Source organism: Styela clava, chromosome 4 (genome assembly GCF_964204865.1).
Source record: "Styela clava chromosome 4, kaStyClav1.hap1.2, whole genome shotgun sequence".
NCBI classification, from domain to species: Eukaryota; Metazoa; Chordata; class Ascidiacea; order Stolidobranchia; family Styelidae; genus Styela; species Styela clava.
In genome coordinates this window covers 12,236,664-12,262,698 of record NC_135253.1, presented here as the reverse complement: position 1 = coordinate 12,262,698, position 26,035 = coordinate 12,236,664, and the positions used below count along the sequence as shown (strand labels likewise).

Genomic DNA, 26,035 nt, shown 5'->3' with positions numbered 1-26,035 from the left:
TGCCCCGACTTTTTAATCTTGTTATTAGTGTGACGCAAGCTGAAAAAGTTTGGGAACCCCCTGCCTATAAAAGGAGACAGTTTCGAGTTTTTCAACTTTTATTCGAGCGTCTGTGACCTCTTAGTTTTTGTTAGGATAGGATTTTACATATTTATTCCGCGGGAGAGAAAGCCGATAAGACGGCTAATCCTTATGGCGAACCACGGCCTCTCGTCCGGTTACCATTCCATGTCGGGTATGGGATTAGTTGGTTACTCGTTTTTCGGATGCATGGACTTGATGGTGGAGGAAGCCGTAACCGACCAGCGGTTACGTGAACCACCCTAGGGAGGAGTCCAGCAATCCTCTCGCACACAACCATCCTGCATGGGATTCGAACCTGCGAAACCACGCAGAGTAATTAGAGGTGCGGTGGCGAGCGTATTCTTAACGCTTGGCACGATGAGCCACACCGTCGCGCATTTGTTCGTAAGATATGCGAACGCGCATATTGTAGTCTTACGTTGCATTCTAAGTTGGCAATTCTTTTTCTGCCATTTCAAGTATATATGTTGTTTAAAAACAGAGAACTCAGAATAAAGTTACTCACTCAATTTTAGCCATCTTCTGATCAAGTCGTTACTCGTTGAATAAAGTAACGTTGAGGTCTCCCGCTCTATTTCGTTCATGCCTGAGTAATTCTATATTATTTGCAGACGACCCGCCTCCTTCGTAATCGTCTGATCACACCACTGTTGTTCTCGTTCGACCGTGTTTGTTGTCTGCGTTGCTTCGTTTTCGCGGGCGATTATTTTGAAGTTTTACATTTTGATAACGGAGATTTACTTGACCATGTCTGGTCAAAACAGAGAGCCGCTCGTAATAAAGAAGTATTCCTTAGATAAAGACTATCAAGTTTTGGCGCAGGAAATTTTAGGTTTAGGGATAAACGGCAAAGTCCTTGCATGTAAAAACAGGAAGACTGGCCAAAAACGAGCTTTAAAAATTCTACAAGATTCTCCCAAAGCCAGAAGGGAAGTTGAAATTCATTACGAAGCTTCAGTTTGTCGGCACATTGTACAAATTGTAGACGTTTATGAGAATATTTTTCGGGATAAGAAATGTCTTGTGATAATAATGGAATGCATGTTGGGTGGAGAGCTGTTCAGTCGTATTCAGGACAGAGCAGAAACTGCTTTTACAGAGAGGGAAGCTGCCGACATCATGCATGACATAGGGGCGGCCATCAAATTTTTACATGATAATGCAGTTGCACACAGAGATGTAAAACCTGAGAATCTTCTTTATTCATCCCGGGCAAACGGAGTATTAAAATTGACTGACTTTGGTTTTGCAAAACGAGTGAATGCTGCAAATTCACTTGCAACACCTTGTTACACCCCATATTATGTTGCCCCTGAAGTTCTTAGTCATGAAAATTACGACAAGTCATGTGACATGTGGTCACTCGGTGTAATAATGTACATATTATTATGTGGTTTCCCACCATTCTACAGCTATCGGGGATTGGCGATTTCTCCAGGCATGAAAAAGCGAATAAGAAGTGGGCAATATGCATTTCCAGATCCAGAATGGAGCGCAGTCTCTGATAATGCCAAAGACGTTATTCGCAAGCTACTCACAACTGACCCAGACAAAAGATTATCGATTTCCGAGTTTATGAAAGAAGAATGGGTAAAGGGTGGAGAGAATGTACCTCAGACTCCCCTCTACTCAGCCAGAGTGTTGAGAGAGGAAGAGGATCAATGGACAGAAGTACAGGATGAAATGGCGAATGCACTAGCCACAATGAGGGTTGACTATGACCAAGTCAAGCAAATCAAAACTCTTGATAACGTTAACAATAAATTGTTAAAAAAGCGTAAAAAGAGACAGGAATCAAAAGAATGATATATATAGTGCTGATAGCACTGTATCTAGTCATCATATTTGTCGTTTTCATTCCTAATAATTAGAAATGACTTTTCGATTTGTTTTCTTTGGAAAAAATTGTGTCGTTCACATTTTTTGTATTTAATTTGAGTAATTGAGTTTACTAACAAGGCTGAATATACAAGTGAACATAAAAGTGTGTCATTTAGTTTCTAAAGTGTAATTTGCTTTCTTTATTTGTTTCAACTTCTATCCCCAAACCATGTGCCTTGGTAAATTGGCAAACTGCACTGGTATTGCATTGTAATTTAGTCATTTTTAGTTCTATGTTCTAATATTGTTATTAGCTTATAAGTAGGGCTGGGCACTCCGAATCGAATAGTCGAATTGATTTGAATAGTAATTATTCGAATAGGTACAGAGCAAAATCTTGAATCGCCGCCAACTTCTTTTTTTCTTTCCGCCGATGGTTGAGGTTAATTTCCCTTTTTTTTCTCTTAGTGAGGTATCGATAAATAAGTGTTTTTCATTGTGTGTGAACCCCTCCGCAATCAGTCTTAGCGATTTAATAATGTTTTCAGTAATACATTTGTTGACAGGACCAATTACAATAAAAAAGTAGCATATAATTACATACCTCCCATTGACTCCCAAGTATTCGAGATTAGATTCGAAAAAAATATTCGATTCGATTCTGAAATCATCAGGTATTCGAAAATGCCCAGCCGTACTTATAAGATTTTATCAATATAGTATAATTAGTGGATTAGTTCATATTATAACTAGTAAATAGTCTTTTGCATTCCACAACATTTCAATGACCAAAGAATTCATCAAGTTAATTTGCACTGTGTTGAGGTGTGAAAACAAATTGTTGTCAACAAATATAAATACTCATAATCTCTAAATGACAAGTTATAATCTTTTTCCGAGCAACTTTCTAAAATCAGGGGCTTCAATTCTATTGTTTTTTCATCATTCTGATTTTGTTTGAAATTGCTTGTTCAACCATATTCGCTTCTTATTTGCATTATGAATTCAATTAAGTTGTTTTGATTTAGATGTTTCTGTATGAAATGGATGGTTTAGGTTATTTTAGGTGGTTTATTCATAGTTGAAAATTTGTTTCAAATATTAGTTTGGTGTAATTTAATGATTTTATCTAGGTATTTTAGTACTTTTTTTCTGTGGAATTGTCGAAAAAAAAAAACTGTATAACACTTTAAGTGAGAAATCTTATCTTTGTCATAGAAAAATCGTATATTTCCCAATTTACTAATTACCGATCTGTAAAACACCATCCTTATTGAAATTGAACTCAATGGCCAAGGCTTTTCATTGTTGGTTTTTTATTCATTTTTCTCATCAGCATTCAGTTCATATTCAGAGCATATACCGGTAGGTTCTCACACCATTTGATAATTGTCAGAAAAACACAGTCCCTTTGTAATAATCTATATTTTGAAGTCTTGTTACAGAGATTAGTAAGCCTTTCCAACCACAAATATATATTCAAATAAATATTTTTGCTTTCAATTATAGACTTCTAATGCTTCTGTAATCAACCGTTTCTATTGAAGAAGTAGAATATTCAGCCAAATTTCTTTTGCATGTAATATTTTGAAGCGATGAAAAGTTAGTGGTCAGCAATAAGCCAATAACTTTGAAGCTTGAGTTGTTTTCATGCTGTTGCTTTTCTTTAGTGAATATAATTCATTGTGATTATTAATATGTAAAAGACTTATGGTTGTTCTTATTGACATGTACAGTAATCTTTAATATAAGTGTGTTTTAAGTATTTTATGATGATTAATTTATCTATCATGAAAATGTAACTTTACAGAGTACTATGTCCCAGTGAATAATTTTTTTATACAGCTCATTCATAGTTGGTATGATACGTTTGTGGAGTTTTCTCATTATCTATGTGCATTCAATTATATTTAAATTGCTTTTGAAGTCATATTTTCAGTAAGGTTGCAAATTAGTTTATCTCATATCTACGACCTATCCATTCACACTCAATATTGCCTTCATTAGCTGAAAAAAATATTCAAAATTTTTCATTTCCATTAAATTTTTGGTATCATAAACCGATCATCACCTGGGGATAATAATGTTTCTCAGATACTTTCGTGTATCATAATTGATGGCTTATCTTTGAATTATGTATGGCTGTATGTACATTTAATCATGTTTAATTGTTTTTTGGGTTGTGTGAAATATCCCGAATTAATAATATTTTTGCCATTGTTGTACAATGCATGTGGTCTATTATTTACAATAATTGGATTTTCTGTCATAGATTATATTAGTTATGCTTATTTTTGCTGTTTATTGTGTTTTAATGCAGAGTGACATTAGCACTATAATAATGTGATTTTGAAAGCTCACACATTCGGAATATATCAACTACTGGTTCTGTTTGAGAGAATTTGAAGAAACAATGGCACAAAACAACTTAACTGTTAAATATGCTCATACAGAAGGACACACAGAGATTTGTTATGATATCAGTGGAAAGTAAGCTTTTTGTAAAATAAACCAAGCTCATTATAATTTATCAATTCGGTTATTGGATCTACCGGTAACTAATTCTTTTTCTATGTGTATGCGTTGGCGGTTCCCTATGTATATAATGCTTAACTATTCTAAGTGATTCAAGAGCCTTGCTGCCCACTAACAAAACATTTTACGTACAGTGTACTATGTTCTAAAATTATTTGAGTTGAGATCGGCCACGATTGTTTGGCATCCACTGAGTAGCTGTTAATTTGATTCCTAAAATTTAGCATGAATCATTGTTCCATTGTGGTATACAAATTTTTTGTTTTATTTTTTGTGTGTGTAGGAGGTATATTTCGGGTAAATTTGTTTTCAAGTAGCTGTGGTATTTTCCATGTGATTTTTCTAAATTTATTTTTAATAAAACTGAGTAACATATTCGTCATGTATTTTACCACTGTTTGCCATAACTCAATGTAATGTTTAATTTTACCGTTACAGCACTATTTTCACATCTGGTTCAGATGGTGAAGTGAAGATATGGAATGATTTTGAAGACAATCAAAATCCAAAATCGATTAAAGTTGGAGAAGTAGTTCATGCACTTACTGCTAAGGTATTATATCATCTTCGAGTTCAATTTTCCTTGCACAATATAATGTACATCATTGTAGCTGTGTAAAAATGTTCTATGAGCATGTTAATAAGGACTCTGTTGAATTTACTGTGAAATATTGGCTTTTGCTTTGCCCAATTCTCTCTTCGAGCTTTTGAGTAATACAGGCTTCTCAAACCTATACCACAACGAAATTTAAGTAGCTTGTACAAATTGCATTATTTTATTTCTTAGAATGATATTATATTAATAAAGACTTTCGGTTTAAATTTAAGGTAATTTGTACCTATAATTTTGAGATGATTTCTTATACCTGAAAGATTTTTATCATCTGTAACCAATATGTATATGACGTCAGACAGTTTTGATTATATTATATGCAACAGTGAATGACCCTGTCTGACCCTTTATCAATAAATGCATTGTTTTATATCTCATTTAGGGAGAAATAATCTATGCTGCAGCGGATAACAATAGTGTTGACAAATACAATCTGTCTGATGGATCACCTGATGGAATTCTGCTCAGGTTCACAGGAAATGCCACACATATGGCATTGTCGGAGTCTCAAAACACCATTGTAGCTGGATCAAGGTGCAAATTGATTTGATTTTTCATTTATTTTCACAACCAAAAATTTGGCTGCAAATAATCCAGATTATTCATATTGTGCTCTTAATAAGTGAATGCTTAGAAATAAAGTTTTCTAATATGTCCTAAGCTGAGGCCATGGCCTAGTGGTCAGTGGAGCCAACTACATTGGCATTGCTGTTTAAAGATATTTGCTTTCCAAGCCTTATATGTACCACCCCACCCGTGTGTGATAAATTGCAACTAGGCAATGCTGGACCAGCATAATTCCGATGTTCCAAAATAATAGAATCTTAATACTTAGTCAGTATATGCTTGTGCAGGTCCTTGAAAACACCTGATAAAAACGTGTGTGTTCAAATTCTAATTTTTTTGCTATCTTGTATTTGCTTTGGCATATTTCTCATCAAAACATATTATATTTTAGTGATTTCACTGCAAAAGCAATTGATCTTGAAACAAGCGATCAGCAGGTTTTCAATGGGCACAAAGCACCAATTTTAAGTGTTGCAGCCGACCCTCTGGATGAATATTTGGTAAATTTATTTGCTCAATTAAACATAGTTAATAGGTCGTAATATGCAAATCACAAATTGAACCAACAAAAATGCAATTTGATATTTCCAGGCAACTGTAAGCTGTGATGGAGATTTTCGGTTGTGGAATATGTCAGACACGGTTGGTAATATTTTTGTCACTTCGATTTTTATCGTTTTTTTATGTTGCTCTAAGCAAAATTATTACCACTCACTCCGAGTGAGGAAACCAGTTACTAAAAGTCAAGTTGTGAGCTTCACGTTCACGGTAAATCGTATCATAAATATCTTCAATTTTGTGAAAGAATGGGGATAAATGCTACTTTTTCTACATACGCTTTACAGTTCAATATGACAAAATTGCTTGATACTAAATAGCAATCTAATTCCATCTTTTCGTATGCAACTTCAAATTTAGAATTTTTCTTTGTGCATAAAACACCGCCTGTTTCCAAAAAAAAAATTTATCATCAGCTATTATTCCGAGATTGATGCAATTGAGGTTCATGTTTTATTATGAGTAGCCCTATATAGCTTTGTAATTTTAATTTGACAATGTGTGTGGTGCTTGCTAAATTGTGTGCGGAAGCATTATTGCTATGGTATTATTTACATAGACGGTTCGATAAGCAAACAGTTCATGGTACTGGGTGGCTACATATTATTCCATGTACAATATTATTCGTTTTACTCTGAATTATCTATGGATATTGACATATATTATTAGTTTAATCATCTGTATATAATAATTGTTCTTGCTGACATGGTGAAGATTTTGTATCATAATCAAATATATTTATTGCGTGTTATTTTTCAGAAAAATATTTGATGATTTCTGTAAAATTTCCACTCATGTGAATTCTTTTTGCTGTCATGATAACATCTATTTTTATATTCATGATTCAAGACTTTGGAAATTTTATTCTGAATCAATATGCTGGAGTCTACAAGAGTATTGTTGAATGGGTCTTTATGAGCGCAAAAAACATAAATACATTTTTGCAATATGCCTTTCCTCTACAGTTTGAATTCCATTGCAAAATGTACATTTTATATAAAATATAATGTCGTTTGTTAATTTATTTTAGGATTGTATTGAAACAGTCAAAGTCATAAAGCCATCCAATGATGTTTGTAATTCTTCTTCGTTATGCAGGTTTGGATTTTCAATTTCACCATCTTCAATATTTTATATTCCTTAATTTGAAGTCATTTTTTTAAATAGAATAAGTTCCCAAGTCAATGTGCATGTATATAGAATTAATATCAAAATAATAAAAGAAGATTATATTTCCTGCATGGCATATCCTCTTTTGCATATTTCAGGTAGTTATTTTTTTTAATGTTACAATCTTCAGTTGTAAACAAGGAAGTATACACCATACCAGGTTATAATATATATAATACTTCAACGAACAGGGCATTTTCTAGAAACTATTAATAATGTTATACCATAGATGTTTTTATAATTATCAACGCTTGGAAACTCTATAAAATCATGTGTATTCCTTGTTTTCTAATGCAGAATGTCATGGCGACCTGCTACTGGTGAAGACATAGCAGTACCAAGTGACAATGAAATTAAGGTTTTTTCTAGAGGAACATGGACAGTTATACATTCATTTAAAACAGCTTTAACGAATAAGGTTGGTCATTGTATTCTTACATACACATAGAACTTGCTCAAAGCAAGTTTACACACGCCCAACAAAAGTGAGATTTTGAAAACGTTTTGTTAATCTTGTTGTACATGAAGTGGACCTATGGATTGTTTAGTTGAATCAAATGGACGGTTAGATTTCAAGTTGAAGACGTTAGAAGGCTGTTAATTTTTTTTTTTTCATGTTAATTTATGGGAACACTTTTTATGCAATATGGGAACTCTTTATTTAGTCACTTCTGTCCACTGATATTTTGGCAAACTTGGCGCTCAGCTAAGACCCTATACCAGTATCATTGTGCGTCCTTTGTGTCCAAAATTTTTTTTTATCCTCAATATGAATTGTATATGTATTAGATGCCTGTGATTCTATCATCTTTGTGAATTGTCATGTGTGGCTACTCTAATTAGTTTTACTCCTTTTCTACAGTCGGTCAACAAGACTAATCCAATTAGGTTTATTCCTCTACGGCCAGTTAGTAATATTGATGTGGAGGCGCATTAGAATTTCTATTCAATGATAATATTGATCCTATATTATGACTTTGCTTCTCAATAATGAACCTATTTATATTTCCTAATTTAGAAACTTAATGATACGCATTTTCTCCTTTATCCAGCCTTTCAACTGTTGTGCGTTTTCTCCATGTGGAAGATTCCTGGCAGCAGCCACTGTTGATGGATGGATTTGTGTATGGGATGCTGAAACACAAGATTGCTTGCAGACGTGAGTTATTTATATGAAGATGATTGTTTTTCCCTTTCAAGAATTAGGTTGTGGGAAAATTTTCGATGTGTATGCACTCAATTGTTTCGAACACTTTTTTTCTCTAAACTAGACAATCATCGTTTGCATTTAAGAAGTTACTACATAGAGAATGATTGTATCTTCGTGCTAGATTATCTGTTTTATTTTATTATTACTGAAACAGCATGCGACTGCAGCCAGACATAGCTAGCATGTGTAGTTTAGCCAAATTACTAATCTGTATCTCATACTTCCTAATTCCTACTTCCTAAGTTGTTTTGTTTTTGATTCAATTTATGGGTTAATTTGTTATGGTGTTTGGGAACATTGTTCTGTATATCCACTAGAGCTGGGCAAAATATTCAAATAACGAATAACGATTCGAATGGCATTTTACTATTCGAACATCCAGTACCATGTGACCTGCTTGGATACGGAACTCATGTGTCTCTGAATCTATCTTGAATTGCGCGAGAATTCACCCACGGCAGTCGCTAACAGATAGAAACGACAAATTTGAGAATTCGTTGTGGTGTTATTTGCTTTCATTTTGCGTCTAACATATCATTTCAATTCCCTATTTCAGGGTTTCCAAAGGTTTTGTATAAAAAATATTTGTTACCAGACTATTCGGTATTCAGTAAAAATATTCTAATTATTCGATTTGAAAAAAATGTTCGATTTTGCCCACCCCTAATTTTCACTCATAAGAAATCCTCCTCATTGATTATTTCAAATTCAATGCTTGGTAGCTCTAAATAATAACATCCGTCCTTCAATTTGATCATAAATATTTGTATTTGTATAGCTATGTGCAAACAATATCCCTGTCATAAATTATCATTTGTCTTACATAGATAGAATTGTGCCTCACATGACAATACCAAAACATTGGAATACAAAATACATATCAGATTTCTCAATTTTGTTGTGTCATGAATGGGTATTCCCTTATTTTCTTGAATCGATGGTGCAATGATTGAAATGAACATTTATTCGACAATACGTCATTTCAATTTATTTGGAATGTGTAATAATAATAGTTGCACAGATTTCGACAGATTTACCACTGTCTGTCATGTAGGCAAAAGAAGTTTGAAAACATTTATAGTGGTCACTAATACTATACAATAACACCACCTTATATATTCTAATAAAAAATAGTTTTTTTGTGATTAATTTTTCGCTTGCTCAAAAGCCCAAAACTAACATGGATGTTCCATTATACTAGTGTTAGACATTAAATTAATATTGTTACTTATTATATTAACGATAAGGTAAAAGTAGAGGATATTTTGATATAGAGAAGTAGTGAGAACCATTACGAATGGTTTTTGTGTATTGCTCTTGTTCCTGAAGATAATTGATCTTTATCCAAATGTGTAATATCTATTTACAGTTTAGTGTGGGCCATCTTTGGAACGTGCCAAATAGACATAGCTCTATGGCACACAATTGATTTGAACTTTTACTTTCCAAGCATTGTTTTGTTTTCCTAATTAATTATCGAATTTTCTGTTAGGGATTAGGAGAGTAACAAAATCATGCTTTTTCTATTTATGGTATGTAAAGTTTAGTCATGATGTCAGTTATGCTATTTGCATATCACCTTTTCTATAAATTCTATATATGAAATATTTTAGCATGCCATCAAGATATTGCGTTGTTTGTTGTCATCAAACCATGTTGTGATACCAGGAAGGCTAAATTATTCATAATTTAATTTCATGTTTGATAGTAGATACTGTGGCTTGCGTGGTGTCAATAGGACTACATTCATATTGTGATCAGGTTTATAATTAATCTACCAACAAATTTACGGTGATCAGTAATTAGCATCTCACAGTCAATTTTACAGTTTTTATTTTCTCATTTTTATTTTCAAACTTCCTCAAATTACTTTGAATATCTGCAAAGCACCTATTTATAAGTTTGACGATGTGTTTCTATCATATTTCGATTTATTTTTTTAGTACAAATTTTATTCCAAACCTGTACCTTGTTAAATGAAGCCACGATTTTCGTTTCCTCTTTGATGATGTTATTGACGTTTATTGGACTGTTGAATACATTTTAAATATTGATTATCAGGACCATGGATTAGATTAGTTTCATTCATGATTGCAACGTTGTCTAGTCTAGTATGTAATACCAAATTGAATATTTTCTGAAATGACGTTATTTGCTTATTTTAACAGGTGATCATCACCTTGAGCTAACAAATTTAAAACACGGTGTCAATGACGTAATTATAAACATGAAATTCCCACCAAAATTTCCATAATAGAAACTGTTATCCTATATCCCTCTTCATTACGTTATGCAGTTTCTATTAAGCCTATAGTATACCGTATAAGCCTGGCTTTGATTTGCAAAAATGTTTGGTTGTGAATGTAAATGACTAATATAAATTTTTTATAACTTCAACATGTACGTCTCATTGCTAAGGGATTCATAATGTATTACTATGACTAGAAGTATAGGTTTCTGCCTCACTGAAGTAGCAACTGAACTGTATATTAAAATGCCAGTATATCATATGCTTTGTTTTAGCTTGGTCTATATAAGGTTCATTCTATTTTAATTGAAAAATTCTGCAACAATAGTTTTTGAATATGACTTGCATCCTATATTTATTTTAATATGATGCTTCATTGACACATCACTTCTGTGCAAGCAACTACTCATTGGTCACTGCTGGTATATTTTGGAAAGCCCCTATTTGCCTACCTTGTTTATATTCCCTGGGAATGAGTGAGCGGGTGGGCATGCGATTTGCATCTGAGAATTTCGCAGCATAGTTACTGCGAGTCCAGCACATCAACCACTGGTCTACTACACCAACATGTATGCTCTATACATCATTATGGATAAACAAGGGTTTATCTGTTACCGTTCTATTGCTTATCAACCAAAAAATAATATCAAACTTTTGTCATGCCAAAAATAAAATATTCTGCAGCCCACTGATAATCTCCACAGATCATGTCAAAATTTATAGCGCCTCCATTTCCAATTGAACTATCTTATCATAGGTTAATTAGTATTTAGTACAATAATTATTACTATGTCAATCACAAATTGAAGATGAATCGCACTGTGATAGCTTAAAAAATTTACAAGGTAATAATATTAATTAGAGATGGATTTCCTTGAACAATGAGATTGACTACCAACTTATAATAGCAATTAAGAACAAAAGCTCATTGTATAGATAGAACAGTTTTATATTTGTTTCATGCATGGCCAGTTATATCAATATAACAACCACTTTACCTTTTGTTTATGACGTCAAGGTAACAACAATGAGATTTCTGTAGATATCAATAAGAGACATCGACGATATGGCATTATTTTGTCAAGTTTATTTTAGGAATGTAGAATGAAAATCACCTGACGTACTTATGCCGTATCGAACTCGTGAATGTAATGAAGCGTGACGTCCCACGCAATTGGCTTTTTCAGTTTCTGATGTAATTTTTCATTGTTTGGTGTGATTCATAAATAGGCCAAGAAATTGAATTTAATTGAATAGTATATATTATTTTATCTGTCTGGAAATTTGTCAAATTGAAATGGGAATGGAATATGTATGCCATACATGTTGTTATGTTTGAATTGTATCTCTTCTAATAGGAAAATCGTTACTTGATAATAGATGAATATTCTATCCTATTGTTGATATTTAAATACTCAGGTATTGCACATTTCTCGTTGAAACTTGTTTTGATATTTCTTATTGTCTTACTTACTCGTAGATAAAATAATGTTGATACGTGCCAATTGCAAACAAATTATATAATTTTTCCGTAATGTTAGTAAATTTTCTTGGTAAATAGATTGGTCATGTTCTTTGTGCAACTAATGATGGGTATAAGGTGTATTGAATAATGGGAAAAAACTTGGATAAACATGAAAATAAAACAAGCCTGGTTAATTTATACTGAAAATTGACTTCATAACATAGTTTCGATTGTAACTGGATTCAATAAGCACCCTGTAATTCGGAAAATGCAGTATTTCCGAATTCGTAAAAATCATATTTAAATTCTTATAACAAAAAGAATGTCATTAAGTTTGATTTTTGAATTTTTTTTTTCCTTATCAGATCATGTTTGGTTAAGAATTGGCCAGTTTACATATTTGGGAAATTTTTTATAAACCACATAATCCGCCAATTAGTTTAGTAGCTCTGCTTTTATTACGGTTCTTTATGTTGTACTGCCTTTACCACAATATATGAGACAAGATTACAAACCAAGATCGCTATTTTATATACAAACAAGGGAGAGAAAGTGCGGAAGTCAGATTTTAAGTGTCAATTTGCATATCTTAACCGGTTGAAACTGGGATAGGTATGTGTGTTACTTTGTCTCTTTTTGCCTTGTTAAAAATTGACAAGTCCATATATGTAGCATATTTATGACTGAAAATGCAAACTATTTATTTTGAGCTTTGTTTTATAGTATTTACGTATTATATCGGCTGTGCCTCTAAACTGCCTTGGGGTTCATACAAACTAACGTGCAACCGGAAAACGGGAAAATATGCCAACTATTTATTGGTTTGGACTGGCTTTGTTAGAAGACAACATTGCACAATGATGACATTCATACTCATAAAGCATTATTTGTTTGATAAATTTGTTTTCTTTGGCAGGTAATGCCTGCATTGTGGTCCCTGACTTTATTTACCTCGATAAATTTGGTAAGGGAAAGTTTCATAAGTATGCACATTTGATCAATGCAATAAATGAGCTGATTTTTATTAGCATTGGTGATCATAATTAATGTCTATTTTAATGTAATGTTAACAGATTTGATGATTATACGTCAGGTTCTGAAAGGGAGCATATATGAAGTAATTTTTTAGAAATGGGCACAGTGAACTATGGTAGATGATTCTGACGCACAGTTTGAATACCACTGACTTCAGTAAATTGTTCTATGTTCACATATATATGCATATAGTGAAATTTTTGCATAGGCCTACTGATTAAAATTGCTCATAAATCAATATTTTACCACATAGATCACAAAATTTGAATTTTATATTTCCAATTTGTCAAAAAATATCAAATCCCTGGAAAATGATGTTCTTAGTACATACCTATTTTATATTACCAGTGATAAGAACCCAAGTATTATTGCTTATATTAAACATAGCATTCTAATTAGAGCATTGACTCAATAAGGTGCTATAAAATCCCTGGAATTGTTAGTACATGCCTATTTATTGACAAATTTTTTTGATTTTCCAGTGATAATAACCCAAATGTTATTGCTTATAATAAACATAACATTCCTAATTAGAACATTGACTCAATAACAACTATAAAATCCCTGGAATTTAGAATTCTTAGTACATGCCTATTTATTGACATATTTTTCATTTTTCCTGTGATAAGAACCCAGATATTATTACTCAGTTATAATAAACATAACATTCTCAATTCCTTAAATCAATAAGGTGCTACAAGTGTATTGAGACTGAGATAATCAATAGATTTCTGTAATTTTCGATTGAAACTGAAAATTTTGTTGTCATCAACAAATCCGTTAGCAATCTCAAATATAAATAAAAAAAGAAGATATCTTGGTAGAAGAAAATAAGGAAATACTTAAATTGACGTTTTTCTTCATAGCCTATATTATCGTATTTTTTGGAGCAAACTTGTTTAAAAATATCTTTTGGAAAATTTATTCGGTAATGTCTATTTTAATGTGGTTTCCCTCCTGTTGTTTCTGATTTTAGTAGTTTCTGGTTGCAATGACATGAATGAAGCAAAAAATTTGTTATCCTGAACTGCAAGGCCTTTCTCCTTTCGTAAATATGCTCTTCATAAATTGTATATCTCTATTAACTTAATAAGAGGTTAGAAAATATATTTATTATTTAATCCAAATACATTTCAACATGCTGAGACTATTTAAAAATCTGAAAAAAGTTTTTCTTAATGTGTGTCGAACTTGTGAATGTTGTGATGTAATTATTATTGACTGGAGGGCTTTATTACACGACAAACTACTGTGGTAAATGGTGCACGATATTACGCAAATATTACTTTTAGATCATTATCAAATTTTATACTATTGCTATTTTTATCATCAGATGGATTACATGTTTCCCCCTGTATTTTATCATAGTTAAAAATATCATTTCTTCAGAGTACAACATGCCCTAAGGACATCTATTTGTTGTTTGGTTTGGGACCCGAAAGAGAATAATACACTAGCTATTGCTGACGTACGTGGTCAAGTTGGACTTCTGAAAAATGCAGTCCCGTCTGAAGTCAAAACAAATCAGGTTAAGACAACATTTAGATACTTTGATTCTCATAATGATAGAATGTGACACACTATCCTTCACTATGTATAATGCCCATCTATTTCCATGTATCTCAGTGGTTTTCCAACTTTAACAATCCGTGGCCCCCTCCAAAGACTCTCAGCACTCTGTGCCCTCTGATCTTCCACGTAAAACTTAGTTTTAACGGGTTTCCAATAGTTGTTTTATTTGCCGTATATAATAATAAAATGACAACAAACAGGTAGGAGAGTGTAAATAATGTCAAAGAATGAAACAAATCGTAGTTAATTTAAATAAAAAAAAAAATTAAATCAGCCTATTCATCGCAATTGATATTTGGTGAAGTCTTTGCTTGTGACCCACAAACAACTGCTTTGTGACCCCTTTAGGAGACTGAAGCCCCCGTTTGAGAAACCACGGTCTATCTTAATAATAAATATAAAGTTACTTGCATACGCAATTTGTATATATATATATATTTATTTCATATTCATTGGCAGAGGATACATCTTTTTATTACTAATTTTTTTAAATCTTTCTCAAAATTTATTAATTTGAATTTTTGGTAAATTGAAGTTATTCAATCTTATGATATCATTTGAATAACGCAAGGATTTTTATTTACTATAGTTTCACATCTAAGTATTGATGTTTTTCAATGCCATTATCAATACCAAATGCCCAAATGTTTTGTTTCAGTTTTAGGATCATAGAATTCATATTAAGTCATAATAAATTATGGAAAATATTCTGATTTTTTTTTTTGATATGTTGTAATGAACAAACATTAGTATTCAATCTATGTCGTTGTTGACATTTTATCAATATTTGCTTATTAGAATTCAGTACCTGATGATCTCGATGCCTTATTTGAGAATGAAGACGGCGATTTGAATGATTTTCTAGATGATGCAGCCGCTGAAAGTGACTCTGTTAAGGTATAAACATATTGTGTTCATTTATGTATTAAAATATGTAGATTAGTAACTCGCTCTTTTTCATTTACTCTCATTTGAAAAAAAATTCAATTCAAGATTTCAAGCTTTTCAATATTGCAACTCATTAAATCAATCCAGATATTGTTCAATCTACATGCTGAGGTGCATTGGCTAAAAATTTAGTTGGTAGAGTGATAGCTAGTATTTACAGTGAAAATATTGAGTTTTAACATGCTTTGACATGTTTCAACTTGTTGCTATTCATTATCATGTCGTTATGAAGATTTTTTGGCAAAACTTATTCATTCTTATTTATTTAGGGTTTCACTAGAATTTACTTGCCAGCAAAGTTTAGTTTCTATTGCATTCAGATCATTTCTAAGAACCAATTGAGTGATTATAAATTAATAAATTTTATTAATATATTGCACTAGTGTGAATTTCTCAATAACACTTTCTAATGCCTTAGCATATTTACTGTCACTGGCCACCTATTACGTTCTCTTGTGGTGTAATATTTATCTAATAAATATAATTCATTATTGCTATTTGGAATTGGTTTTTATAATCAAATGATAGTAACCCAATAAAAATTGATTTTCACCATGTATCCGCAAATAAAGTTTCATTGGTGTCACGTAGGTAGGTATAAGTTAATAATATGTAAAAAATAATCTCCTATAAAAATTGTGGTCATTGTTATGCTACAGTAATTGCAAATTTTCCAGAATGGGCCTTTTAGTTGCTTGTGTATGGGTTCTAGGAAAAAATTCAATAATTGTTTGTTAGAATTTCTCCTACCTTAAGTTGATCTGTTGTCATTTTTGAATACAGGACGATATCACATCTTCAAAAAATAAGAAAAGAAGTGAAAATCTAATAAGTGATGATGAGATGGATACTAATGATGTAAAGGAAAATGATCCTTCAGATTTTCGTATGTATCACTTTGTCGTTTTCAGTACTTCAGCCGTTAGTAGGGTATTACTTTTTTTGGACCGTATGTGCGAATCAATATTTAAACGAAAATTTCCTGTTTTATTTTACCTAAATGAAAACTTATATCTCACAATGCTTGGCAATCTCCAATATTGCTTATTTGCAGATCTCTGTAGTAAACTGTGTGCTCTAAGGCCTTTCCATATGGGTACCGATACATGAACCTTGTGTCATTTTTATTGGAGTATTACTCACCGTATTCAATTCAATAGAATTCTTTTCAATGCTATTCAATATTTGGGTGTCTGTGGTGTGGTTGCTTTGCATGCACATATGCAAATTTCCCTTTTCATTTGTATTAAAAGCCAATCATCTTAATAGTTGAATGACTGGTATGATATGGCAATATGTTTATTATGGATATGATATTAATTGCTCGATTTCTACTGAAAGGTTCAATCCACTCATTAATTCTTAACTACGGTGTTGTTATTATAATGTTAACATTAATAATAGTTCATGAGTGCCACCAGGTAAACTCATGTTGATAATAGTTGTGGGAAGGCCTTTGGTATGATTAACCCCATGTATTTCCTGAGTTCATTACTCATTATTCTATCTATTGTCTATAGCACTTCATGTCTCATTGTTTACTGTGAATATAGACCCTTTTATTGTAGTTGCATGTCTATTTCCTGTTTCTTGTCAGTGTTGGTGATGTATAGTCATGTTTTTGCTAACAAGTATGGCCGATGAAATAGTAAAGATTCAAAAACATGATCATGCTTGGTTATATATTAATCTGTCTGTGCGTGGTCAAATCAATAATTAGGAATGGATTTGGTGTAGTATTTTGTTTGATTTAGTTTGGCCCGTTTGTGATAGTTAAATGATGTAACTAGCTTATTTAAACTGATGATTCATTCATGGGTTATTCTGTTCTCCACAGTATTTTAACAACCAAACGGAAGTCTTCAATTATGATAATCGCTTGCCTACCTGTGAACTAGCTATACGTTTCTCCATACATTATATGATGACGTACATCTGTATGCACTTTATACTCTCGTACTATTGTTTGCATTAGCATTCATATCATTTTTTATTGCCATGATATGATGAATTGTGATGTAATAGGGCCTCACCGAGAAATCTTATTATGGGTTTCTGCTCAGTGATTGGTAAACAATATTTGAAGAATTATTTTGAAAGGAAATTAGAGTACATGCTATCACGTTAGGAATGGATTATAGATAATAATATTATTTTCATATTTCAATTTGACTTTTCTTAGTGCTGGCTTTCTCACAATAAAAATTCTATTCACTTTTCACCAGTTTAAGTTTCATTCTTCATAATAAAGAAGCTTATTGTATATTTTTATGTTGAATATTAGTAGTCATATTTTTAATTTCTCAAAATAAGATTTCTCATCCCCCGTTTTTCTCGTTTACCCTATTGCGAATTGAAAAAAAAAAAATTTACCCCTGTCACAAACTTTTCTTAAAGCAAAACTTACCGGTAATCGCTACAGGTCTCATAAATGTCAATTCCAGGATACAGGGAGTAAATCGATTTAAAAATGCCATAACATAATATATGGCATAAAAAAAAATATCTCATTCCCAACAATGTTACAAGGAGTACATTCACCCTCTGTTGAAAACCACAGTATTTTTTAAGCAATACTTCTACTTATCATTGTAAATCATTTACAGATATTCCAAGTACAAACGACTTATTCGCAGCAGATGACGATGATCTAGCACCACCAGTCATACAACAACCAATGAAACCTCTTCTTGACAATAATGATGATGCTGGTTCGTCAGTGTCACATCTTTTGGGAGATGAGCCAGGTGAATCGAATGACGCGAAACCTGCGGCATACAAAGGACCTGCTCCTACTGCAATGCAGCCAGCATTTCAACCCAGTGCTACTCCAGTGTATTTGTCTCACAGGTTTATGGTAGGTTGCATATACATGTCAATTACTTCCTGATGCTGTAGGTCGTAGGATTATGTTGTGTTTTCTGTGTATGTTTTTATATTGTATATGACATGCAGCAACAGCAAACAGTCACTAATATAAGTAGCAACTGAGAGTTTATTGAAGGGCCGACTTATTTTTTTATTCCATATAGCCTTACCAATGACCCTCAATCTACTAGACCACTAGCTAAATTGAGTGAAGGATTTATTTTGTGAAAGTCTAACAAAAATTGGACTAGCCATTTATATTGACTTAATTTTGTTTGGCCCTATGAAGTACAAATGTTTTCAACTAATGCAGAAGGTGAAGTCGATGCTTCCAACGGGTTCTGTGGATTCATGCTAGAGCTGGAGTCCTGTTTTAGACTCGTTGCGTTGAAAATTTTGAATTTCCCGTCGCCATAGTCGAAATTTTGAATACCACGGAGTCAGAGTATGAATTTCAAGTAGACTCAAAAAATATACATATAAGCATTCTTAGCAGTCTATTGAAAAAGGCCTTCATACGCAAAGTTTTATTTCTCGAAGTCAAAAACCTACCTTTTAACCTGGTGTCTAAGACAATTTCTTTCAAGTTAGGAGTCTTGAGTCTTTCAATTCAGGAGACTAAGTCTTTCAAGTTAGAAGTCTTTCCTGGAGTCTGAGTCAAATTTCTTTCAAGTTAGGAGTCTAAGCCTTTCGAGTCAGGAGGAGTGAGAAGTCTTTTAAGTCGGGGAGGAATCTTCAAGTTAAGAGTCGATTGTAAATTTCCTCAGACTCCTCAGTCCTAGTCTCAACTATCACATACTCTGAAAAATTGTTTTTGAACCAGTAAAATTTTAACTAATTTACTTTCGTAATAATATTTTTAGGTTTGGAATTCAGTTGGAACAATTCGATCATATACTGATGATATGGAATGTGCGATCGATATCGAGTTTCATGACAAACAACATCATTATGCTTTACATATCAATAACGAAGCACCAGGTGGAGGATACCTCAATACAATGGCTGATTTATCCATGAACGCTATTGCTCTTGCTGCTGAATCTACTGATGATATACCTAGGTTTGTATCAAAATATAATTTCTCATTTCTCTGGACTGAGATTTCATGTGGTCTTCTGTTTTACTTTAATCTACATGTGTGGGATTTTTTGGGGGGATTATTGTTACCTGCGATTGGTTTGTTATTATGTTGTTGTTATGAAAAAATCGCTTTTTTCTTCATCTACTTGATCAATTGCTTTGAAATTTTCAGTGGTTAAAGCTTGTTGTTGCTAGTAGGCTTCTATTTATTTCAAAAATGTCTGGTAGCTGTATGGAATTCGTTTTTGACTTCCAAAGTTTTACGTGATAACGTCATCAAAATTTACTGTGATCATATCTCAGTGATCTGGTGGTCAGACTACTGGTACTGTGAAAGATTTGATACAACTTCGTTTTGGCTTTCGTGTCCTTATATTTGAGCATTGCTCTCTTGTTTATTCTCGGTGTAATTTTAAATTATTGTCGCTTATTTTGTGATGCATGTTCAATAAGTGAACTCGATTTCTTATTATCAAACCCATTAATAATATAAACAAAATTGGCCTCACTTGGGCAAGGTACAAAATAGCAATTTGATGCTCATAGCTGAAGCAATAGCTTCATCTTTAATATAGACTCCCGTAAAATGTTTCAGCAGAACTGTTACTGGTTGATGTAGTGAGTCAATGAATATCAAGAGTTTCAAATTTAATAATATTTTCTATTTCAGCAAATTAACTTGCATTTACTATTCATCTTGGGAAGGAAATAAAGAATGGTCTGTTGAAATGCCTGATGATGAAGATATTAAAGCATTAACAATAGGCGAGTTTAAAAAACATAATCTGCATATAAATCATAGATCAGATGAGGCACACTCTGTCTTTACCTGATACAAAAATGCATGTCTTTCTGCATTTCATGTATCATATACAGTTTTACAGTTCATATAGAATTTTCACACATTGAAATATATATTGCCATAAAACAAACTGATTCGTTAGGTTTACTAGTTCGCAATAATCTTTCAACTGTATCACCTATAGTAGCGATTTGAGCCATTTTAATTTTTTCTATCTTATAGCACCTATTAACTGATTAAATTATCCAGTTACCAGTAGAAGACAACCCTACTCTCTATTTATAGTTGATACAGATGTGCGCGCTATATGTTGTAAGATTAGCTTTTATCATATGATAGGATTTACATATTTATCGCATGGCAAGAAAAACCGATAAGGCTGCTTGATCATATGGCTACGCATGGCCCCTTATCCGGTTACCAGTCCATGTGTGGAATGGGATTACTTAGCCAGGCGCATGGACTTGATGGTTGAGGAAGCATGTTTGGAATGGGATATGTTAGCCAGTTACTTGTTTCAGACACATGAACTTGATGGTGGAGGAAGCCATAACCGACCAGCGGTTTCGTGAACCAACCTAAGGCGGCGATGAGCCCTGCAAACCTCTTGCACATATTTATTTGTACTAGCGGACCCACGCAGGTTAATCAGTGGTGCAGTAGCGAGCCTATTCCTGACGCTTAGCAGAATGAGCCACATCGCCGTACCCTACTAGTTCCAAACTTTAGTTCTTCTGCAATGGCCCCTTTACCACATGTGGGTAACAATTTAGGCATACATGATGATTTCTATCCTTTTTATTTTCAGGAGAGAGCTGGGTTGCAGTATGTACAGATGCCAGATTAGTAAGAATGTTTTCTCTTGCTGGAATGCAAAGGTTCTTGTTCAGTATACCTGGACCTGTTGTCTCAATGTCTGCACACACTGACCAGTTATTGATTGCATATCATATTTCACAAGGTGAGCATTTTGTAAAATACCTAAAAAAAATAGCTATATAAATGTTATTTTTTCAGATGTATGAACTATCTAAATAAAATTTTTTGGGTGTTTAGTAATATGTTACAAATTCATTAAAAATAAACTTCCTATGCATTGAATTTTTTTTATCACAATTACAGCTACTCAGGCACCTGTTATAAGCTATTTTTTGTTGTTGTGTGTGTTGCAGATTATAGTTCTCATCCATATTAGTATTACATTATGGATACTCACCAGTAAATAATATTTCAATGTTCAAAGAATCCTCGCTTTGTGGAATTCACTTAGCTATTTCAACAAGTGCTGTGTCAACCGCCAACTATTGACATCTCTGTCACAGGGATAAACCTTGGTCACTTGAAACTTCTTTGTCAATTCTCTTCCAACTGTTAGCACATATAATCAACCACCACAAATAAATTTGAATTCTAACACACAGGTTTCAATGGCAACCAATGTCTTGGATACATGTTAATTGAAGTTGGACTTGGCACAGGAGCAAATCGTTCTAAGAAAATAATTACTGGTGATCCTCTACCAATCAGTAAAAAATCATCACTTCAATGGATCGGCTTTTCTGCTGAGGGAACTCCAGTTACTGTTGATACATCAGGAGTTGTACGGATCATGAACAGAAGTTTTTCCAACACTTGGATCCCTGTATCTAACCTAAATAAGCTGGTGAGTTCTGTTTTGTGGATATATTTATTTAATATTATATGAAGATTTTTGAAATAAAATGGTTACAAGGGCTTCTGGTTCTGTGAGAAGCAAAGTGACAAATTTTGGTTAAACATAGTTGCTAGAGCTCAGATGTATTGCTTTGACCACTCAGCTATAGAAAGAGAAAGGCTTTTCTTCATCAGCAAAGATGCCTAACTAGCTTTTTCCTGACTAGATGATGTTTATTATAGTTATAACATAGGACTAGTACGACTTTTGTTCGAGCACTCATTTTCATACCCTCGCACATTCTAAATTTTTAGCCTGGCCTATGTCTCTTTTCTTTTTTTAAACAATTTCCAATTATTACCAATAAGTCAAATACTTTTCAATCAAGTCCATGCATCGGGTAAAAAGTAACTGGCTAGATAATCCTATACCCGACATGGCCTGGTAATCGGACGAGAGGCTTTGTTTGTCATATGATTATTAAGCCGTCTTATCGTCTTTCCTCTGCCTCGGGATGAATATGTAAATCCTTATACTTATTAGGTTACCCCTTAGCTATATATTTCGTCATAAATTATTTTTTTTTTTTCACAGACCAAAAGTCGACACGATCATTATTGGGTGATTGGACTTCATGAAAATCCTCAAGAATTACGAGCAATAATGTGCAAAGGATCCACATATCCTGCAACTTTACCAAGACCATTCCCAAGCATACTTCAGTACAAACTACCATTGTGTGAGCCAGAATCTGAAAAAGCTAAATTTGAGGTTAGTTTTATTTTAGTGGATTCTTCGGAGATCGGGAGTTTTGGTTCAGCCTATCATGAGCTGTGATCATGATGTTAAGGAAATGAAACTAAACCACTAAACCAAGTTAAAGCAACTATAAACCAATTAATCAATGATCATCATATTTTTTTAGGAAGAATATTGGAGATCACGATTGTTTTCATCTCATACCAAATATCTTGAATCCCATGGATTTGAAACAGATGACAAATATAAACAATCAACAGAGGTTTTGCTTCAACAAACTCTCATGAAAATGTTTGCGGTAAGTTGAATTTTCTCTGATTTGTATAAAATTTATTTAAACCTCTAATCATAATGGATATATGGGGTATAATGTTCTGCATCAACCATCACACTAATCTGAAGGTTTATTTGCCTAATTTTTGGAAATTCAAATTTGCTAAACTGTCGATGGCCTCTTCACAATTGGGTCTATTGTTTATGCTATTTGTTCACCATGGAATAAGGCTCATGGATTAATTAGAAATGAGATGTTTTCATGAAAATGTATATTTGAACCTTGTATAAGAATAGAGTAGTCGGTCGACCTCGTTGACTTTGCAATCTTGCACTCCCTCCCCCTTTTCGTTTACATTTTATAGGTCATAGTGTTTTCTTCCTAATGCAATTTGTAAATCATCATCTATTTCTATCTATACCAAAATGACAATTGGTAGTGAACTATTTTATACAGATAAATAAATGTAAGCTAATTTATTTGTCACTCCCTTTTTCATATAAAATAACATAAAATCTGGTTTGCCCATAAATGCAGTGTGTAAATATATTTGTGTCTGATTTAGCTCAAAAACTCTATCACTGAGAATTTTATCATGTAAAAACAGATCGATGACTATGGGCTGACCAAGAATTATTGTAAAAATCCTGATTTGAGTAATTAAGCATTCATTTCAAAGTGCCTATGCCCTCTTACATAAACCCACTGCAAGATTGCTACTCTCTAGTGAATGTTATAAGCGAAACCCCTGATTCTCATCACTAATGTGCATTTATGCTAGCTATATTTCATGATATTAGGACTGGGCATTTTCGAATAACTGATGATTTCAAAATCGAATCGAATATGTAATTCATTCAAACAAGATGGTGGCGATTCAATGTTCACGTCTGAAGCGATTCGAATAATATACTATTCAATTCGGAATGTCCAGCCCTACCTAATATGTTACATTTTTCTATCTTTTAAGTTTCTTATCCTGTTCTTATTCTGTAGCTTGCTTGTAAGTTGGAACGAGAATCAAGAGCTCGGGAAGTTTGTGAATTGTTGCCTTCATCTTCTTCTGTTAATCTTGCTATCAAATATGCATCTCGTTTAAAACGTATGGTTCTTGCTCAGAAGTTACAAGAGGTAAAATTTTTCATACAAACTATTCAAAATGGTGTCTACTTTAATGTATGTGTATGATACCTATAAGAAAAGGCAAAATATAGAACTAGGGTGTTTTCAAAGTATGAAATGATGAAATTTACTGTTTTGTGAAATGAAAATTTTGATTTTGACTGAAAGCCTGAATATTTGATGTTTTAAATGGCTGCATTACCTATTATCTTATTTTGGGTAGAGAAGGATACAGAGATCGCCGAAAATGGACAATATACCTTTTTGAATACATGCGTTTAAATAATATTTTTGATTATGAAATATTGAACTACATTTTAAAGCGGTCATGTTCAAGGCAATGTGGATCTCTATTTTTACTTATCTCAGATATATGATGCAATTTTTAATTCGTTCAAAAATAAAGAATTTTTAATTAATTGAAATCGATTCAAATTTTCAATTTGTTTTCTGTATCTCTCAGTCTCGATAGACCTGTTGTTTATGTTCACTAAATTTTTTTTTGTGGCCTATTTATTTACCATTGTGGTATATTTTGCATAATAACCCTGCTACTACTTCGCTGTAGGTTGCCCAAGAAAAACAACAGGAGGAGATGGAAGCTATTATGAAGATGCAGAACAATGATGAAGATGATGATGATGATGATGAATCTGAGAATCCCAATGATTTTAAAGCCGATCTACAAGCAGGGTATAAACATTTTTAGAGTGTGTTTGTGTAAATTACTTTCTGTATTCTTGCTGTCAGATTTAGGTTCCTTACTTTGACGAATAAGTGATTCGCAAATTAAAATTGATCACTTTCGTGGATATTCAATGGTTTTAGCGCATGTTTGTTATTTACAGATGTCCCAAATAAAAAAATTAGTATTATGAATATATTTAGAAAATTGTTTTCAGATATGGAACTTATTCTAAATCAAGGAATATTCAACAGAAAATATGTGTTAATAATTTTTTCTGTTCTTTTATGGATCAGAAAAATTGTAATAACAATACTTTGGTATTTGGTGAACGTTTCATATGTATTGTTTGAACAACCGATATAGATGAAATTGTCCATATTATTTTCAAATCAGGAATTTACTATTTTGAACTAATTTGAATTCACATTCGATTCATTTTGGACATGCCTGGTAGAAATATGGTTTTCATTTTAAAATTGTAGGCACTTTTTGTATAAAAATATGCTTTTCAAATAGTTTTCAACCCAAACCAATAGAAACAACCTATTTTAATCTTTGAATAACAGATACAGTCATTCAAACACGGAATGGGCAGAACATAAAAGACTAAGTTTACAGAAGAAGAAAAATCAAAGACAGGAGTCTGATGCAGAAGAAAATGAACAGAGTGATAGTGAAGCAGATGTTATTATACAAAATGGTGATTTGGATGGTAAGCTCTTCCACCCATTTGAAAAGTATATAAAGTTTAGTCTACCACCTCACAAACCTGAATATGCACTTGCAAATTATGAGGTTTTTTTCTGTTGCTCAGGCAGAGCTTTTACCGCTAAAGGGATAAACTTTAAAAAGCTGTTTCGAGAAAATGAGGAAAACTTTTATTTTTGATTTTTTAATTACTGTAATTTCTGTTTTATTAAATTATATTTGGTGGTTATTACTTTAAACCAGGAGTGTGC

At 32.8% G+C, this 26,035-nt stretch overlaps 2 protein-coding genes across 2 annotated transcripts in view; both read left to right on the top strand.

The window, feature by feature from the left end:
* Positions 1 to 699: 699 nt before the first annotated feature.
* Positions 700 to 4,226, top strand: LOC120326860 (MAP kinase-activated protein kinase 2-like). Its single transcript, XM_039393213.2, has one exon. It carries the CDS (start codon positions 832 to 834, stop codon positions 1,888 to 1,890), a length of 1,059 nt encoding a protein of 352 aa, XP_039249147.1. The 5' UTR covers positions 700 to 831; the 3' UTR covers positions 1,891 to 4,226.
* Positions 4,227 to 4,260: 34 nt separating this feature from the next.
* LOC120326858 (WD repeat and HMG-box DNA-binding protein 1-like) overlaps positions 4,261 to 26,035 on the top strand; it is a 29,412-nt gene continuing 7,637 nt past the window's right edge. Inside the window, exons 1-21 of the mRNA XM_039393212.2 lie at positions 4,261 to 4,395; positions 4,879 to 4,993; positions 5,436 to 5,587; positions 6,012 to 6,120; positions 6,212 to 6,262; positions 7,209 to 7,276; positions 7,646 to 7,766; positions 8,401 to 8,507; positions 14,696 to 14,834; positions 15,677 to 15,775; positions 16,610 to 16,712; positions 18,433 to 18,683; positions 19,558 to 19,757; positions 20,448 to 20,542; positions 21,388 to 21,540; positions 22,001 to 22,242; positions 22,828 to 23,004; positions 23,159 to 23,290; positions 24,263 to 24,397; positions 24,957 to 25,081; positions 25,643 to 25,788. Of these exons, the coding sequence (XP_039249146.2) occupies positions 4,319 to 4,395; positions 4,879 to 4,993; positions 5,436 to 5,587; positions 6,012 to 6,120; positions 6,212 to 6,262; positions 7,209 to 7,276; positions 7,646 to 7,766; positions 8,401 to 8,507; positions 14,696 to 14,834; positions 15,677 to 15,775; positions 16,610 to 16,712; positions 18,433 to 18,683; positions 19,558 to 19,757; positions 20,448 to 20,542; positions 21,388 to 21,540; positions 22,001 to 22,242; positions 22,828 to 23,004; positions 23,159 to 23,290; positions 24,263 to 24,397; positions 24,957 to 25,081; positions 25,643 to 25,788 (2,797 nt within the window). The 5' untranslated portion in view covers positions 4,261 to 4,318. The remainder of the gene's footprint in view (positions 4,396 to 4,878; positions 4,994 to 5,435; positions 5,588 to 6,011; positions 6,121 to 6,211; positions 6,263 to 7,208; positions 7,277 to 7,645; positions 7,767 to 8,400; positions 8,508 to 14,695; positions 14,835 to 15,676; positions 15,776 to 16,609; positions 16,713 to 18,432; positions 18,684 to 19,557; positions 19,758 to 20,447; positions 20,543 to 21,387; positions 21,541 to 22,000; positions 22,243 to 22,827; positions 23,005 to 23,158; positions 23,291 to 24,262; positions 24,398 to 24,956; positions 25,082 to 25,642; positions 25,789 to 26,035) is intronic.

Excerpts from the sequence above, each read along its gene's own strand:
- LOC120326860 (XM_039393213.2), top strand. The coding sequence starts at position 832 with ATGTCTGGTCAAAACAGAGAGCCGCTCGTAATAAAGAAGTATTCCTTA.